The 17,449-nt window shown below is 39.7% G+C and overlaps 1 protein-coding gene across 3 annotated transcripts in view; it reads right to left on the bottom strand.

Moving 5' to 3' along the window:
* usp2a (ubiquitin specific peptidase 2a) overlaps nt 1-14,162 on the bottom strand; it is a 31,817-nt gene extending 17,655 nt beyond the window's left edge. For 2 of the 3 annotated variants that reach the window (XM_053507988.1, XM_053507990.1), the window contains exons 1-3: nt 8,836-8,921; nt 8,396-8,489; nt 5,303-6,009 (exon numbers count right to left, since the gene is read on the bottom strand). In XM_053507988.1, the coding sequence (XP_053363963.1) occupies nt 5,303-5,965 (663 nt within the window). In that variant the 5' untranslated portion in view covers nt 5,966-6,009; nt 8,396-8,489; nt 8,836-8,921. Of the gene's footprint in view, nt 1-5,302; nt 6,010-8,395; nt 8,490-8,835; nt 8,922-13,929 lie in introns of those variants that run through there. The other variant, XM_053507989.1, reaches the window with a different exon arrangement.
* Between the last annotated feature and the right edge of the window lie 3,287 nt (nt 14,163-17,449).

Below are 17,449 nucleotides of genomic sequence, written 5' to 3'. Positions count from 1 at the left end.
CGGTCACATCCCTGTAACATTAGAAGTTACAAACTTACAAGCAGGAATTTACATTTCACATACCTATTAACTATAAATTACAGTTAAATATGCGTCACAAAAGGCTATAGAAGTATTCTTCTTATTTTTATGGAAAGCTAAAAAGACTTTTAAAATGGTTATTGTACAAAAAGTAACATTACATTACAGTAATGTCTTGTGAAAGAAGGTTATATCAAACTTGCTTTATAAATTATTTAATCCTTTATTTTTGCCAAAAAAAAAAAAAAGTCTTTTGACTGCGGGAGGAAACCAGAGTATTTGGAGAAAGCCCACAAGCACTAGAAGAACATACACGAACTTAAAAGGCAAGACTTGAACCCTCAACCCAAGATGCCACTGTGCTAAACAGTATGCCACTGTGCCACTGACTTGTTTTTCTTATATAAGTAATTCTTATAGATCTATTTCTTATATATTTATTTCTTTATAGCAAACTTCTTATATGGGTAGTACCCTACTTACAAACGAGCTCTGTTCCTAAAGCGTGTCCGTAAGTCGGATTCGTTCTTAAGTCTGACAAATGAGTCTTATACACCTTTGACACAAATATACAATGTAAAATATACCAACCCACTGACTAAATCTGTCCTATTTCCCAACACTGCCATCATATCATGTGGCCAAAAACCACAACTGCTTCTAAGCAAATAAATCTTACATTGAAATGTGAAATGCTGTCTCTGCGCCTGTAAATCGCTGGGTGCCATTTTGTCTCAGCTGTTTTCCACTGTATTGGACTGGATTTTCTAAAATTATAATTATTCACGATAAGAACAGCTTTACAAGACAGGTATTTTCTATGATTGTGCTCCCGGACTGATTCATTGAAGCTGGTGAGGCCGACTCGTTTCTCCCGACTTTTAAAGACATTTTATACATTTACTTACAGACTGAAAATATAGTATATGTAATTGTAAATACTGGTATCTGGTGCACTGCAGTGTCAAATTTTTGTAAAATACACGTGAGCTACTTCTGCGACTTGTTCGCATTTACGAATGCTCGTAGAACTGCGGTCCATTCGTATCTGTGGAAATTTGTAATTCGAAAGTCTGGACTGCCTGTATAGCATAAAGCATTTTTCATATTGACAGGCTTCGCTGTGTGTGTATGTGTGTGTAAGAGAGAGAGAGGCTGGTGAGGAAACGTCTCAACTGTTTATTGTGGCTGTAACACACTCCAGACAGTGCTATTAGATGAGATTAATGCACTTTGAGTGTTAACGGCACTCTGCCTACACGTCATGCTGCATCACACCCCCAGACATGTATTATTTTACAATAAGTTGTGTGTGTGTTTGTGTGTGTGTGTGTGTGTGTGTGTTGTGTGTAATTCCTTATATATTCCCCAAACTACTACATCTTCTATAAGCAGTCTAATACTCAGCCAACTTGGCAGTGTGTAGTACTGTGTTTGGGAATGTAAAAGCTACTGTATCACACTGCAACAGAATGAAGATCACGTCCAATCTATTCTCTTTTTTTCTCTTGATTTATGCCACAGGATTTTACCACAAAACCAGCCCAGAGGCTTTTAAGCATGTGTTCCACTTAGGCAAGTAAACTCTATGAACAATAAACAGCATATTTTTTTATTTCTTAGGAACTCTGCAGTATGAGCAGTGGGTTGTCTGGTGGCCTCGCACGCTGTGTGGAGGCCTGACACCAAAGTCTATGTACACAACATACTGTACAGTATACCTCACGGCTGGAAAGGTTTCTGTTTCTGTGACATTCCTTGGAAAATGTTGATAATTTGAGCCACGATAGTCGATTCGCTTTATAATTTGACTTCCAAGGCTGCATTAGTAAGTTATGAGTGATTAATTTAAGAGTGGAAAACGTGACTAATGCTCTTGCTCATCATATTCCAATATCCACTGGATAACTGTAACCCATGTATCATTCCTTCCTAGATATTTTCTGTTAGTGTGCATGCTAAACGTAATGCATCAAAAGCATTTCAAGGAAAATAAATAAAGTCTATATATCACACCAGCATAACTGCTCATAACTTCAACATTTTTATTTTATTCATGGCGCAGGCTTAACTTCAGGCGAACACCTACTGTAAGTACTGCCAACGTTTCAATAAATTCCGTCCAGCCAGTTTTTATGCTGTGACAAAATCTGTCTGGACAAACATAGATACAGACAGAAAATCTCCTGAGACTGGTTTCCTCCAATGTAAGAAATGTAAAGATATTATTGAAAAAGCGATTTTTCTGACCAACGTACAGACAAAACCTTTCTTTTATTTATATAGATGGATACATCTGTTTAATTGGTAGCGTTTGTGAGTCCTGAGCTTTTTCCACATAGACACTGCATTGCTGACAAGCACATGACCCGGCCAGCACCAGAGGCAAATCCTCTTTCTCTAGAAAAAAAAAAAGATCCTTAACTCCGCTTCATTTAATCACTAATCCCGGTTTGACTTGAACGGCTTAAAAATCATGTGATCGCCATCTCTTTGTAGAACCGGTTACTGCTTCTAGCATAGTCAGCTTTGCTTCTTCCTTAAATGTTAGCCATAATAATCTACAGTCACATGACTAATTACATTTTTTAAAAGACTCATGGAAAGTTTGTGAAAAATGTTCATATTATAAAAACTTCTATTATTTATTTATTTTATTTGATAGTATTTAATTTGTTGAGATTGGTCGTGTTATATAAATAATTTAAACTATTTTTTTTTAAATCATTGAACATTAAACCGATTACACATTTACTGTGATTCTTTGAGATAAAATAAAAGCAGAATACATCTTTAAGGGCAGACTGGCAAGAATCTGACAGGAAAGCTCTGTTAAAGCTCCGGGACGAACTCAGACACTCCGTCTGCTGCAATACCACAAAGTATGTTGTTACTGGAAAAGTGCTATTTGCCTCCTACATCTACAGCACTGTAGTCTGAACTAAAAGGCTCTCGCTGTAGATTTGATATGTCAGGATCGCTACAGAAATGCATCAGTAGTTAAACCAGAAAAGATATAATACATTTTTGAGAATTATTTAAAACATGACTTACTTCAGTCAAATGAATCAGTTATGCATAACGAGTTACAATAAATGCTTTTCCCAGGGTAAAAAACTGAGCTTATGCTTTAATTACACTCCTCTTCCATCATTTAGACAAATGGCTTATTGTCGCCCAGATAAATGTGTTATAAATTCACAGCCTAAATAGAACTGATATAAACATAATACAATTTAAAGTTTAATGACAACAGTGTATAACTGCAGAATACTTGCACTTCATTCCTTTTTACCTTTTCTTGCAATAGTTTGATTAGGTGCCCGAAAAAACAACCATATATAAGCAGCAAAGTGCAGAAAATCTAAAATATCCATCTATCCATCCATGAATGAACCTCTGTAGGCCAATTAGGGACCGTGGAGGCCAGTGGTGACCATTGTATTTATTCCCATTTTTGCAACCGAAGGATCTCCGGTCAACATTCACACACACTACAGGAAATTGGAACACCAATTAGCCTAATCTGCATGCCTTTGGACTGTGGGAGGAAACTGCCTAAAGAAACCCACTAAACAGGGGAGAACATGCGAACTTCATGCACACAGACCCCCAGGTGAGAATCGATATAAGTACATAATCCCCTATCTCTAGTTTACACTAACAATGACCAGTCGATCGGCCAGTGACCAGAATCGTCTGGTTTTCAGTTTGATTATCTGTGACCGGTGATCGGCTGATCAGCCTCAGATTCTATACTGAGGGCAGCTTCCGATTGCCGCAACAGAAACTAATTGTTATGGTATTACATTATCAAAAATCACGCGCCTCTGATCTGATTACACATGCTAACATAAGTATAAAAACACAGCGAAAAATCATGTGCGTTACAAGCCCTGTGTGTTCACATTAGAACCTGCAGCCGCTCAACCTGCGTGCTCACTGTTAAGTTTTGAGACTTTGGAGGCATCTGAGTAAACTTTTTGCTAAATTTGTTTAGAAATAATATTTATGGCAGATGACAAAGATAAATGTTAAACTCTTGTATTTAAAGTTATTTTGCACTGTTTAAATGCTGCCCTTGGATATTAGGTGAGAAAACTGATGTTATAAGAAACAAGCTACATTTATTTACTCATCACAACAAACTTTTTTTTTTTGCGGATTTGTAAGAAAATCACGTGAAAATGTATTATCTAATCGGGATACAGTGGAACCTTGGATTGCGAGTAACGTGGTTTGTGAGTGTTCCGCAAGACAAGCAAAGAATTTTAATAAATTTTGACTTGGAAAACGAACAAGTCTTGGTTTACGAGTACCGAGTATCATGTAGATCCAGTAATGCGGAAATGGCGGGGGCTGCTATTAGCGGCAAAGGTAAAGAGATTAATTAATCATTACAGAGTAAGCTGGTTTTAAATCGGATGTGCGCATTACTAGATCTGTAGCAACAACAGGCCGCAAAGGATAATGGCCACGCCTGGGCTGATGGGAATTGTAGTTCCCGCTACCTCCCGTTCGCTCCATTCGCCTGAGCAAACTTTTCTCAGAAGACCTATCGTTTTATCGAGTCACGCGACCACGGTAGTATAAAAATTTTTTTTTTATTGCGGTATGACGGTATTTATAATACCGTTACATCCCTAGTGACCATGTGTGTGCACGTAAAACATATTTTAGTTTCTGTCTGTATGCGTGCGTGTACAGCGCACGTGTAAAGCAAAAGCAAGTCTCATTAAAAAGGTTAAAGATCCATTTTCTTTCTCTGTATCAGCCTGTTGTTGTGTGTGTGCCCGCGTAATTCGACTCCATGCCCCTTTACACACACCCTCCTCCACTCACCTTCACACACCTCCTCTCGCCTTCTCACACACACACACACCATCTCTGCTCTACACTGAAACACTGCTCTGTCACGATTCTTTCAAGGATAAAGTGCAGGTTAATTAATTAATTTATTTTTTACTTTACATCAGTCATTCCCTTAGTATGCGCTCACTGAAACACTTATCTGTCGGGATGTATTTTAACTTTTCTTAAAGGTAAAGTGCAGGTAATTTTTTATTTTATATTTTGTATATATATTATATTATATATTTTATATTTTTTGTATGTATTTTTGGGCTGCGGAACGAAAACATTAACCTTTCCCAAAATAATGTCAGTAAGCACTGAATTCACACTTATGCGCAGTATGTATGCAACAGTGCCCCACAATGGAGCTCAAGTGCATAAAACAGACCACCTGCAGAAAGAAAATGCAAATGCAAAAAAAGCTTACTGGTCTCACTGGCTCCTCCCTGAGTGGCGAACTGGAGCGTCCGATAGAGGAGGAGAAGCGGCTGCTGCTGCTGCTGCTCAGGGCCTCCTGCGTGGAGCTGCGAGACATCCCGAACCCTGAGCGCAAGCTGCTGCCGCTTGTGTAGGACTCGGTGGCATTGCTTGTCCGGATCCTGTACGCCTGCTTCAGACTGCTGCTGCTGGAAGTGTCGTTAAGGGCCAGCGAGGACAGATCCCGCGTCAGGTCGCTCTGACTAACTGACTTTCTTCGGTCCAGGGAGACGCTGGACATGGGAGAGGTGGAGAGGTAGCTGGTCTGTGCCGGCGAGTAGCCGTAGGTCGAGTAGGCCGAGCCGCCGTTCAGTCCCGAACCGTAGCCCTTTATAGGCGTGCGACTCAGGCTCTCGCTGCGCCGGCCGCTTAGCAGGTCAGTGCGAGGGACGGTACGGCCTCGCTCGGGCTCCGAGGTGCTGTAGTTCCGTGTGCGGCTGCCGCTCGAGTTTAGGTAGCTAGAAGTCGAGTACGCCATCGAGGGGCTTTTGTAGGAGAGCTTATCACGATCGTAAGTCGTGAGCGAGGGCGTCAGGGAGGAGCTGTATGAGCTATAGTGGCTGGTGTAGGAGGAGCCAGCGTAGCGCTTGGCCGTGGAGGAGACGCGAGACATGCTGAGAGCTCGGACAGAGGAGAGACGCCGACAGGCCGCATCGACTGCAAAACAAGAAGAACAATTGTCTTTATTTTCATAGCGTCCTTCTGCATAGTTAGTTATTTTTCAGTATTAAATTATAAATGTTAATTGATAATAACAACTATAACAATGCCACTGCAACAATCATCATCATCATAGGAAATATTATTCCTCATTATGATGACGATTGTTGTTCTTGGTATATTTAATTAACTTTTAAATAGAGAACGCAAAATAAACCAATTTCCAGATTTGTTTCCAATTTTCTAGATTTGTTAAGCCATGGCACTGTGAAGCTTTTTCCCTCCCACATTCTTCTAGGGAGGTCTGATGTGCACTCGGGCCTGTGCACTGCAGACTCCGCAGTGTGTGTGCGTGTGTGTGTGTAACATGAGTCTCCTGAGCAGGGCTGTATGTTAAGGTTGCACAGCACGTTCTCATGGAGAGTCGGGCTCTTGTTCGGGAGCCACTGCGGTCTCTGAATAAATAAAAGTATCTGGTGTTGTTGGTCCGTGTTGGGTTCAGTAAAAGGCTCCTATTTCTTTAACTGCTCTCCTTCGCTCTCTTTGCTCTTGCTCTTTCTCGTTCTACATTCGCTGTCTTTCCTCTCTTTCTCTCTCTCTCTCTCTTTCCCTGCAGTCCACAAAGGCATCAATAATTCAGTATTCCGTTCTGGGGTTTGTAGCACCAGAGGCAGACCAAGGCACATGGCATACACAGACTAATAATAATAAAAAAAAAATTTTTTTTAATCCCCACTACAGAGGATTCCCAAACCCATCCGACCATTTCCCGCTCTAAAACCTCGTTCCCTTGGTGTCCGGAGTAAACAAAAGCTAACGGACAGCATGCTGTGTTGTCGCTGGTATCTAAGGGACGTTTCCTAGCAAAAACTATCCTGAACAGATACAGATTTAGTTCTTTTACTCTCTGGCCTCTAAGAAGAAATTCAGGATACCTGTCCCGTTCTAAAACACTGTACAATTATATTGATAAATATAAATAATATTTTAAGGCGAAACCGAAGATAAAACTGCTATTGTTTTTCCACATTAATGCATTTTTTTTTGGGTGGATTTAGCTTTTTCCAGGATCGATGTGTATAAAGCAGGGATACACCCCAGATATACAGTCCATCAGTCCATCACAGGGCATGATGAACACACATGCACAATCAAACATGGGGTTCCAACTTTTGTTTGGGGGTGGCACCATGGCGCCATGTTTAGCACTGTCGCATTGCACCTCCAGGATCCGGGTTCCATTCCTGTGCGTGGAGTTTGCATGATCTCCCCGTGCTCAGTGGGTTTCCTCTGGGTACCCTGGTGTCCTCTCACAGTCCAAAAACATGTAGGATAAGCTGACTGGCGCTCCCAAATTGTCTGTGGTTTATGAATGAGCGTGTGAGAGTGTGTCCTTCACTTAGGGCACGAGCCGGGGTACACCCTGAACGAGTGTGTGATAGGCTCCAGCCCGCTTCCCCCCATGACCCTGTATACAGAATGAAGTGGTATAGAACCTGGAGCAACCCAAAAACTTCAGTCTCTTTAAGTAAGAATATAAGTTGCTTTGTTTTTCTCCAGATAAGCTGATTTTTTTTTTTTAGATGGTTTAATTGTTGTTTTAGACATTGGTGTACTGGAGTCTAATCCAGGAAACCCATGGCAAAGTGCTACCAATTGCAGCGTACAAGCATGCACACACACACACTATCAGCAATTCTGGAAAACCATACAGCCAGAGAGGAAACTGTAGTACCCAGAGGTAACCCACCCACCAAGCACGAGAGACCATGAAAACGCATCACACATTGAACAGAGGTAAGATTCGAACCCCTTGGAGCGAGGTTACCATGGTACCATGGGCTTTGAACATGCCAAGCATTCATAAAAATAAAAATAATAATAACAATAAAAAACAGACACAAAAAGGGCAGCATTAACAGTATTCTAAAGCAGAGAGTGTCAAATATAACTAAACATGACACCTTCTTTATGTTCCTGTGGAAACCGAACCAAAGCAACGACGAGGGATTTTATTATTTTACATCGCAATCCTGGAGGTGTTTTTTTTTCCTTCTCCGAACATAAACAATGCTCATGCTCAGCATGTTCAATACTTAAACCCAAAGTGTCAGGCATGTCTATATTTACTCGGGAATATGAGCGGATAAGAGCTTGTGGTGTCGGTCATGGCCAAACTGACGCCTTACGTCAAGCTGTGATCCGCTTCTAACCTAATACCAGCCTGCTCACAAACTGTAAAATGTGCATGGTTTTGCATGTCAGTTCTCCTTCAAGCACCAGATCAAAAAGTAAACGCAGCAAGATTAAAAGCTGAATCAATCTCTTCTTTCAGTGTCACTTGCTGCTCGGTATCACGTATGTGTGTTAGGATAGTGTGTACCTGCTGTACGCGGAGTTGATCTCTCAGTCCCAGTCAGTGGAAAAACAGCGGGTGTAGCTTGTCATACGTTCCACCCAGCACTCAACAAACGAACCTGGAGGATTTAAAACACGAGGAGAGTAAAAAAGTTGAAGGCAAATTTTAATACTGTACATGGATATGCAAATACACAATATTTGAAACCTCATCGAAATTCATAGGATCGTTTCTATGTGAATCAGGTGTGTGATAGTAAAATATGATCAAAATTGCACAATACATTGGAAGACTGGAATTCTTCAGAATTAATAAATTGGCAGGTAAACATAAGGCATGACTTTAAAGTTACACCACTTGTTACCTGCACTACAGTACATGGTTCTCAAATATCAAAAACAAGATTGAAAGCAAAATTCAAGCAAAGTAAAGCAAGGAGTTTATAGACAGGCTTTGAGTCTCACCAGTGGCGCATTTTGCAGTCAGACGGTGTGCGGCTTTGGAGGCTGTTGCCCCAGAGAGTGAGAAGACCAGGACGACTGCATGAGCACAGTGATCCAGAATGCCAGAGATCATGTTACCCTGATGGTAAATATAGCTGTTGCCTACGACCTCGCTCGGTCACTCAACACTTAGTGGCATTCCAATCTGCTCTTAAAGGACTAGCGCTGGTGCTGCTTTTTATGGGCAGGTGGGTGGCGTACTAATGTTTTTCCTTTACGTTCTTGCTAAAAGGAAAAACACTTATCAGTTTTGGCTTAATCACTTGAGCCAAAACTGATGACTTCAGGTAGTGGAAGCTATGAGATTATGGTTTTGTTGAGTCCTGTTCCTCTATACTGTATGTGAGGTTGCTATATACATATTAAGATTTAACACCTTAATGTACGCTGGGATTCATACTAATAGCATTCACACGCCCAAGTCCATAAGTATTTGGACAGCGACACAATGTTTGTCTCTGTAAACACCACCATAATGGATTTCACTCACTCACTGCCCTTCTTAAAATGTCTAAGGGTGAGTGCTACCATCAGTCTAGTATCAGTAAAGCATCCTAAGACCAGTCAGGATAATATCAGTGTGTCCGTCATGTTTTTTCCAGAAGAGAATTGTCTTCTTTGGACTGTTTGAAGGTGTGCACTGCCATCAGTCCTGTGTCATGCCAATAGAAAAGCATCCGGAGATCATTCATGTCTAAGGTTGCTTCTCAGCCGAAGGGTTGGAATCTCTTACAATTTTGCCTAAGAACACAGCCATGAATAAAGGATCATACATAAACATCCTCCGAGAGCAACTTTTCCCACCCATCCAACAACAGTATGGTGATGAACAATGAAGAGGCGGGGTACACCCTGGACGAAGTGCCAAACTATCACAGGGCACACACTATGTGCAATTTGAGAACTCCAATAAGCCTAATCTGCATGTTTTTGGACTGTGGGAGGAAACTGAAGCACCCCGAGGAAACCCACCTAGCACAGGGAGAACGTGCAAACTCCATAGAACCTGGAGTTGCTACTAACTACTAAGCCACCGTGCCTCCTACAACGGATTTAAACTAAAGAAATTGAGATGTCACTGAAGTTTTAATTTACTGGGTTTGGCAAAAATATTGCATTATTTTTTTTTTTTTTACAATTTTTACATACTCAAAAGGCCACCATCAATAGACTGAAGAAATAGTTCAGGATGGAAAATGTTCAGAAGGAACGCACTTGTAAGCTCAGCAACACCAAAAGACCTCGAAGATTTCTCAAATTGAAGATTACTAAAATGTATTATCAAAGATTTCTTTTCTTGGTAAAAAGAAAAACTCCTTTACAACATCTAGCCATAACAAAACCACTTCTGAGGAGGTGGTGTTATTGTGAAAGGTTGCACTCAAGAGACACTGTCATCAATTTAATTATAGACGGATTACAGATACAAACCACTGGAATCAGGGCCAGAAAAAACAAACGAGACTTTGCTTGGAAAAAAAAAGCCTGCGTAGTACTAATACTGAAATGATGAAAGGTTTACATATTTTTTGTTGCTATGGTATACTGAAGTATAATTATAAGCATTTCATAAACGTCCAGGGCCTTTAATGACAATTACATCAAGTTTATGCAAAGAGTCAATATTTGCAATGTTAACTCTTCTTTTTCAAGACCTCTGCAATTCGCCCCGGCATGCTGTCAATCAACTTCTGGACCACATCCTGACTGATGGCAGTCCATTCTTGCATAATCTATGCAATTTGTGGGTTTTTGTTTTTTGGCCATGGACCCAAAATTTTGTTCCTTTAGCCACTTTTGCCTTATGGCTATGTGTTCCATCGTGGCTGTGTTCTTAGGCAAAATTGTGTGAGATTCCACCCCCTTGGCTAAGAAGCAACCTCAGACATGAATGGTCTCAGAATGCTTTACTATTGGTATGATACAGTACAAGACTGATGGTAAGACTCGCCCTCAAACATTTCAAGAAGGGCAGCAAAGAAGCCACTTCCCTCAGGGACAGACTGATATTCTGCACAGGGGAATGGACTGTTGAGGACTGGGGTGAATTTTTTTTTTTCTGATGAATACCCTTTGCGATTGTTTGGGACATCCAGAAAAAAAAAGCTTGTCTGGAAAAGAAAAGGTGAGCGCTACCATCAGTACCGTGTCATGCCAACAGTAAAGCATCCTGAGACCGTTCAGTCTGTCTAAAGTCCTGAACCATGCTAGGTCAAGTTCCTAGCAAAAATAATTTTATGATCTTTTAGATAGTTTAAAAGCTGAATCAATTTAACTTGTTATTGGAAGTCTGTGATTCCTCTGCAAACATTGAAATCTTCTTTGAATGCAATTTTCTCCTATTCTCCTTAACCAGATTTTAAACTCCTTCATATCTCATTGAGATACATAAAAAAAAACTATTATAGTCCAGGGAAGCCTGTAGTACATGCAGGAGAGTAAAGTTATTTTTCCAGGCTACCAGACGTATAAGCAACGTGGAAAATCATTCACTAATCCTCTACCCCCCACAGATCTGTCACTGGACTTCAAGCTCACATGAGGGGCTAGTCTACTTGTCAGAGAAAAATACTGACAATCAAATTTCCCGTCTGAGATTAGTTTTCTGGCGAGTTACGAGTGCATAAAATACTGGGTTAATCTACAGTAAGGAACAATTTTCTTGTTGATGCCAGCATCAAATCCTGGCTCAGTTTTGGAAATTAATATTTTTCAAGTGGATTGTGGCATGAAAGATTCTTTTAGTGGACACAGCAATGATCATACACAATTTAGCACAATTTGTTAAGAAAAGATTGCTTTTTACATAATATCTGTAAAGAACAAGTTAACATTTGATTAAAATCCTGTACATTATGAACAACTCTAACAACTGGTATGTAAAAACAGAAAAACAGGATCCGTCCAACTCTGTGATTTGATGCCCCAAAAGGCTTTAATTATTAAACTTGGATAAACAATTAAGCAATATCACACAAGAGAGGGTGCTGTTGTGATGAATATCAGCACGACTATGATGGCTTCGGCACTCCGACTGGGATATTGCTTTCATACAACAGTTCCTCAAACATATATTTTCAACAGATTATGATTTATTTATTTATTGTTTATTTAACCAGATATTTTGCTTCATTAACACCTATTTGTGCTTGACTGGTGAAGCTGGCACAAACAGTTAGTGACATTTTGTGTAATTAACAACGGTGAAAGTGGTTTTAAATTCTTCCTTCACATATCTTGGCTTGGTCACTGAGGTCTGAGCTCAGGGTCAGTCGTGATACAGCACCCCCCGGAGCAGACAGAGTTAAGAGAAGCCTGAACCCGCACCCTTCTGATTATTAACCCAGAACCGTAACTAGCTGATCTCTCTGTATATTACACAAAACCTATACTTATACCTATAGTATAAAACTTATACCTTACCTCAATTTTTTTTTCTTCTGTTATTCATGAACTTCATTAAGTGATACCAAATATGTTTAAAAATCTCTTTATCATTTTGGCTGAAGAATCCGTTATCCTTGCTTCATTAGGTTCAATATCAGGAACTTGTTAGGAACACGTTGGACCATCGCTCCCAATCCATCTGTTTGTTAGGGTGGCATTCAAGAACTGACAACCAACTACACTAAACAAACTGTCATACACAGTTTTTACGACATGATCAAAGAAAGTCTTTATGCCACAGTCCCACAGTTTCCACAGTCCTGTACATGTACACTATAGGTAGGCGAGGTACACCCTAGACGGATTTGTCCAAACCTGCAATAACAATGTATCTAAATTCATATACTTCAATACGGAGTGGAGCTAGAACAGCTTCCACTCTTCTTGGAAGGCTGTCCACAAGTTTTTCTGTGGGAGTCCGTGCTTATTCCTCCTGTTAAGCATATATGAGGTCAGGCACTGATGTTGGACAAGAAGGCCTGGCCTTCCAGTTCCGTTCCAGTTGCATTTGCATTTGCATCTTATCCAGAGCGACTTACATTTTTATCTCATTACACATCTGAGCAGTTGAGGGTTAAGGGCCTCGCTCAGGGGCCCAACAGTGGAAACTTGGTGGTTGTGGGGTTTGTACCTGGGATCTTCTGAACCGTAGTCCAATGCCTTAACCACTGAGCTACCCCTGGCCCAGTTGATGGGGTTGAGGTCTCAGGGCTCTGTGTGGGCCGGTCAAGTTTTTCCACAATGAACTCCTCAAATCATGTCTTTATAGCCCTTGGTTTGAGCAAATTATGTTAGAATAGAAAATGGCCTTCAATAAAGTGTTGCCAAAAGGTTGGAAGCATAACAATGTCCAAGATATCTTGGTAAAGTATGCTGAACCATTAAGATTGCCCTTCACTGGGAATTGAAATACCTGAATTTAATAATTTGACTGTTGAACACGTTGGACCATCGCTTTCAATCCATCTGTTTGTTAAGGCGGCATTCAAGAACTGACGGACGACTACACTAAGGAAAGTGTCATGCACAATTTTCAAAACATGATCAAGGAAGGATTTTCTTTTAGCTTTCAACAATCCTGTGCATGTACATATATCTCAGATACAGTTCAATGCATCACATTAAGACTCCATGCTCCTGGAGGCAGTACATGAGAAGGATGATGTGCAGGTAGATGAATGCACTGCAATCAGACAAACTTGTACAGTTTTACAGCAGCAGATCTTACTCTCACTGATAAAAAAAAAGCCAGGCAAGCAAAGAGTAAACTGCAGTGCAGCAAACGTCCTATTAATGCTGCAATTAATGAACTCCTCTGTGTAGTCTTACAGTTAACAGTGTTGGGAGATTAAACCATGGGCTTAGTATAATCTGATCTAAATGAGTAAAACCACAAAGCTTTACAGGCATGAAGATTAACCAGCTCTTTTAACCAGGCACAAATATATAAGTCTTTTGCAAAAAAAAAAAAAAAAAAAACAATGGAAACTGAGTTCTGGAAAGCTAATCCACAGTTTAAAAATACACACCCACAAACACACACACATTTGAGCTAGCAGGCTAACTGCAAATCGTGTGAAGACTAACGTGCAGCCCAGCATTACTCACCACAAAGTGCACCGTCTCATCCTCCTGCGCTTCTCCATCAGACCTCCTACTAATCCACACACTAATCCGCCATTCCCGCCAAACACTCCCAACTCAAACCACGCACATCGCGATTCAATAAAAAACAGAACCGTTAACGAACCTTTGTTTTTGTTGTTGTTGTTGTTCTTTCTTTCTTTTTTCTTTGAACAAAATAATAAAAATCCTGCCTCCTGGTTTCTGATAACGGTTCGCTCGCTTTAACGCTGACGTCAGCGGCCCGTGCTATAATCTGATTGGTTCGCACCTTTCACTCAACCGTCATTCCATAGCCCCGCCCACAAGATCAAGATCACCCTGGTGACGGAAATAAACACTGCACTGTTCTCAAACTGAAGGATTTTTATTATTATTATTTATTAGGAAATAATATTAATCTTATAAATTATTATATACAGAAGGTTCCGACAGAGATACCTTTTATAGCTGAAAATTTGTGGACACACACACTTTAGCGACTTTTTTCTTGTTAGGTATAAACATTTCACCTCTCATCCAAGTAGTTTCTTCAGTCTGAGGGATGTTGAGTGGTTCCTCATATTTGAATTCTCCAAGGACTAAGGATCCTATCTTAAAGGCTCATTACATGAACAATTGAGTAAGTGAGAGACATTAGAGAGTAGGGAAGAGAGCTGATCAGAAGAAACCCAGTTTAGGGAGAGCTGTTAATGGTGTAACGCCCATGTGAAGAGGTCTTGGTCTTCCTGGGGATGGATGAAAATGCAGCATTAAAAATAGAAGACAGGTTATGCATAAGGCGGTCCAGGATCGGTTCCCGAGCTCGGAGCGCTTGGATTCTCACTGACCAAAATATAATTCAATAAAATTTTATTTGTATAGCGCTTTTAACAATTGTCATTGTCGCAAAGCAGTTTTACACAATCAAAATAATTATTTAAAATGAAATCAACTGGTCTCTTTCACCCCAATGAAAAGTGCTTTAAGACCTCTAAGAACGATTTTTTTTTTCTTGGACATACAGTATATGGCTTCTTTTACCCCTTCTCTTGATTTATCGATCCTTTCTGCCCAAATTTTGTACATTCTCATCCTCAAAAGTGTGTCCTATGTACTTCAGGTAAATTTATACTGCTGATTCAGGCCCCACACAAGCATAACAATTAAAACATGTTTGTTGAACATCCTATTTATATATAGCGCCTGTAACCAGACATCTATGGATATAATACCACAGCTCTAAAAAATAAGTAGAGTAAAGGTAACATTAAAAGTCTTTTAGAATAGGGAGTTACTGATCAGGGAAGGTAGCACTTTTTTGAAGAAGAAGAAGAAGAAAACTGGACTGGAAATTTGGCTTTAAAGGACCTAGAAGTTGAGGGAGAGTGAGATTTATCAGTGGTAGTGATGCAACCTACTGAATTCCACCTGCCATTAAACACCAAAGGAAAACAAATGTGCTTGATTCCTCAGGCAGGTAAAGTTTAGCTATTACTACATTATGAATATTCTATTAAGCAAGATTGGGGATATAATGCTTAGACCTGTGGCCTCGCATCTTCAGGGTCGAGCGTTCGATTTCCGCCTCACGTCTGTGTGCGTGGAGTTTGCATGTTCCCCCCGTGCTTTGTGGGTTTCCTCCCACAGTCCAAAAACATGCAGATTAGGCTAACTGGCATTCAGAATTTGCCCATTGTGTGTGTGTGCGTTTGTGTATGTCCTGCAATGGATTGACACCCTGTCCAAGGTGTACCCTGCCTCATGCCCAAAGTCTGGGATACGCACCAGTACCATGTAAAGGATAAGCAGTAAAATGAATGAATGAATGAATACTGTACATTGTAGATTTTCTTTCAGCAGCTTCAAGATCAACGTCCTCAAACAGCATGAAGACATCTTTCAGTAAGCTGAGGGTGACCAGGTCATGACTGTGACATTGAACATTTATGGACTTATAGACGTAATGTTCAGTCAGAAAGTTGTAGTGAGGTCTTTTGGGGACTGAACTAACTTTTTTTAATGCCCATGTTTCTGTATTGGACACATAAGGGTATAAAGGTCAGGTGAGCACATACTTTAAGTCTTATAAAGTGCAGGGAGGCTAGGAGTTATCGCTACATCCTCTCTACAGTTCGAACCTTGCTCTAAGCCATTTCCACATGTTCGGGCCATTAAATGACTTCCTGGGAGGCCAGCGTTACAAAGGTGTAGCTGGCAGTCTGATCATGGCCCAGACATACTAGAAAAACTTTCTACCTTGAGGGAATCCAAGCACAAGTGAAATGTGCTTGGATGGGAAGTGCATTAGTGTAGCAGAAGATTATATAGTTTTTACTCCCATGATGGTGTTCTGTTATTCTGTATAATCATGTATTAATGTATATTTTTTATGGATTAGTGATGACAAATATGAAAGAGAAAAAACTCAAGTTATAAAGATCACTCAGAAATGTATTTTATTTCCCTTTAACCTTATTGGAATTTCTTTTATCGTTCAAATGCACACATTAAATAAAACTTATTTAAGCGATAGCATATGAGTTAACATGCACGTAAATGGGTGAGTGGGTTAAGCAAGGGATTTGAAAGTCACTGCTGTTTATGCGGGGGATAAACCATTTACTCAGGTCTTCCGTGCTCATGGCAACAGACACTAAATACATTCGATAGATAGGAGTGAAATAGGTAATCTTTTGTGTTACGATATACTGTTTAAGACCTTTTACAATATACATTCAGCATAAATTTAGACAATGAAACTTTCCTTTTAAAAACGCAAGGTTTAAGGATGATATCAAAATAAACATAGCCCTAATGTAAACTTAACACAATTTGTTACAAATTGTTACAAAATAAATACATAAAAAAATAAATAAAAAAAAAATCACAAATGCCTAGATGAATGAAGCATAATACTTTATCACCATTATGTGCATCATCAAAATTCAACACAGTAGCATCTTTGCATTATTCATTTCATCACTGTTTACTAAAGAAATCAGTTTTAATTTTAATGTCTGTCCATAAACATTTACTGATCCTGATTCCTTTTCCTTTTTTTCTTTAACATAGACATACTGCGTATAAACATGGCAACTGTGTATAAAGAACTGTATGTGCAGTTGAAAAATCTATTTACTGATCTATTACTGAATCTATTTAGATGACATAGGTTAACATCTGAACCCAAATAATCTGCTTTGCTGTTTTTTAAATTGTTTAATTTAATGCGAAACTTGTTTTATATTGACAAGTCCCATAATAAAGTATTCTACAGTACAAAGCAATTAGCTTTTATTCTATCTCCAAATATGATTATGTAGTTACTGTATACAGATTTTTTTCAAATTCCTTTCACTTCTCTACCAACTACTCACTGTGATACTATTATACACAATCTATAAGGTACAGAGAATGACCACACACATTATTTTATGAAATATGATTCAGAGAATGTACTCCTAACTATTCAGAGAGGGATAAAACAATTGCACAAATGACCACAGTGACATTACCATGCTTT

Source organism: Clarias gariepinus, chromosome 11, assembly GCF_024256425.1.
Source record: "Clarias gariepinus isolate MV-2021 ecotype Netherlands chromosome 11, CGAR_prim_01v2, whole genome shotgun sequence".
NCBI lineage: Eukaryota > Metazoa > Chordata > Actinopteri > Siluriformes > Clariidae > Clarias > Clarias gariepinus.
This window is presented reverse-complemented; position numbering and strand designations above follow the sequence as displayed.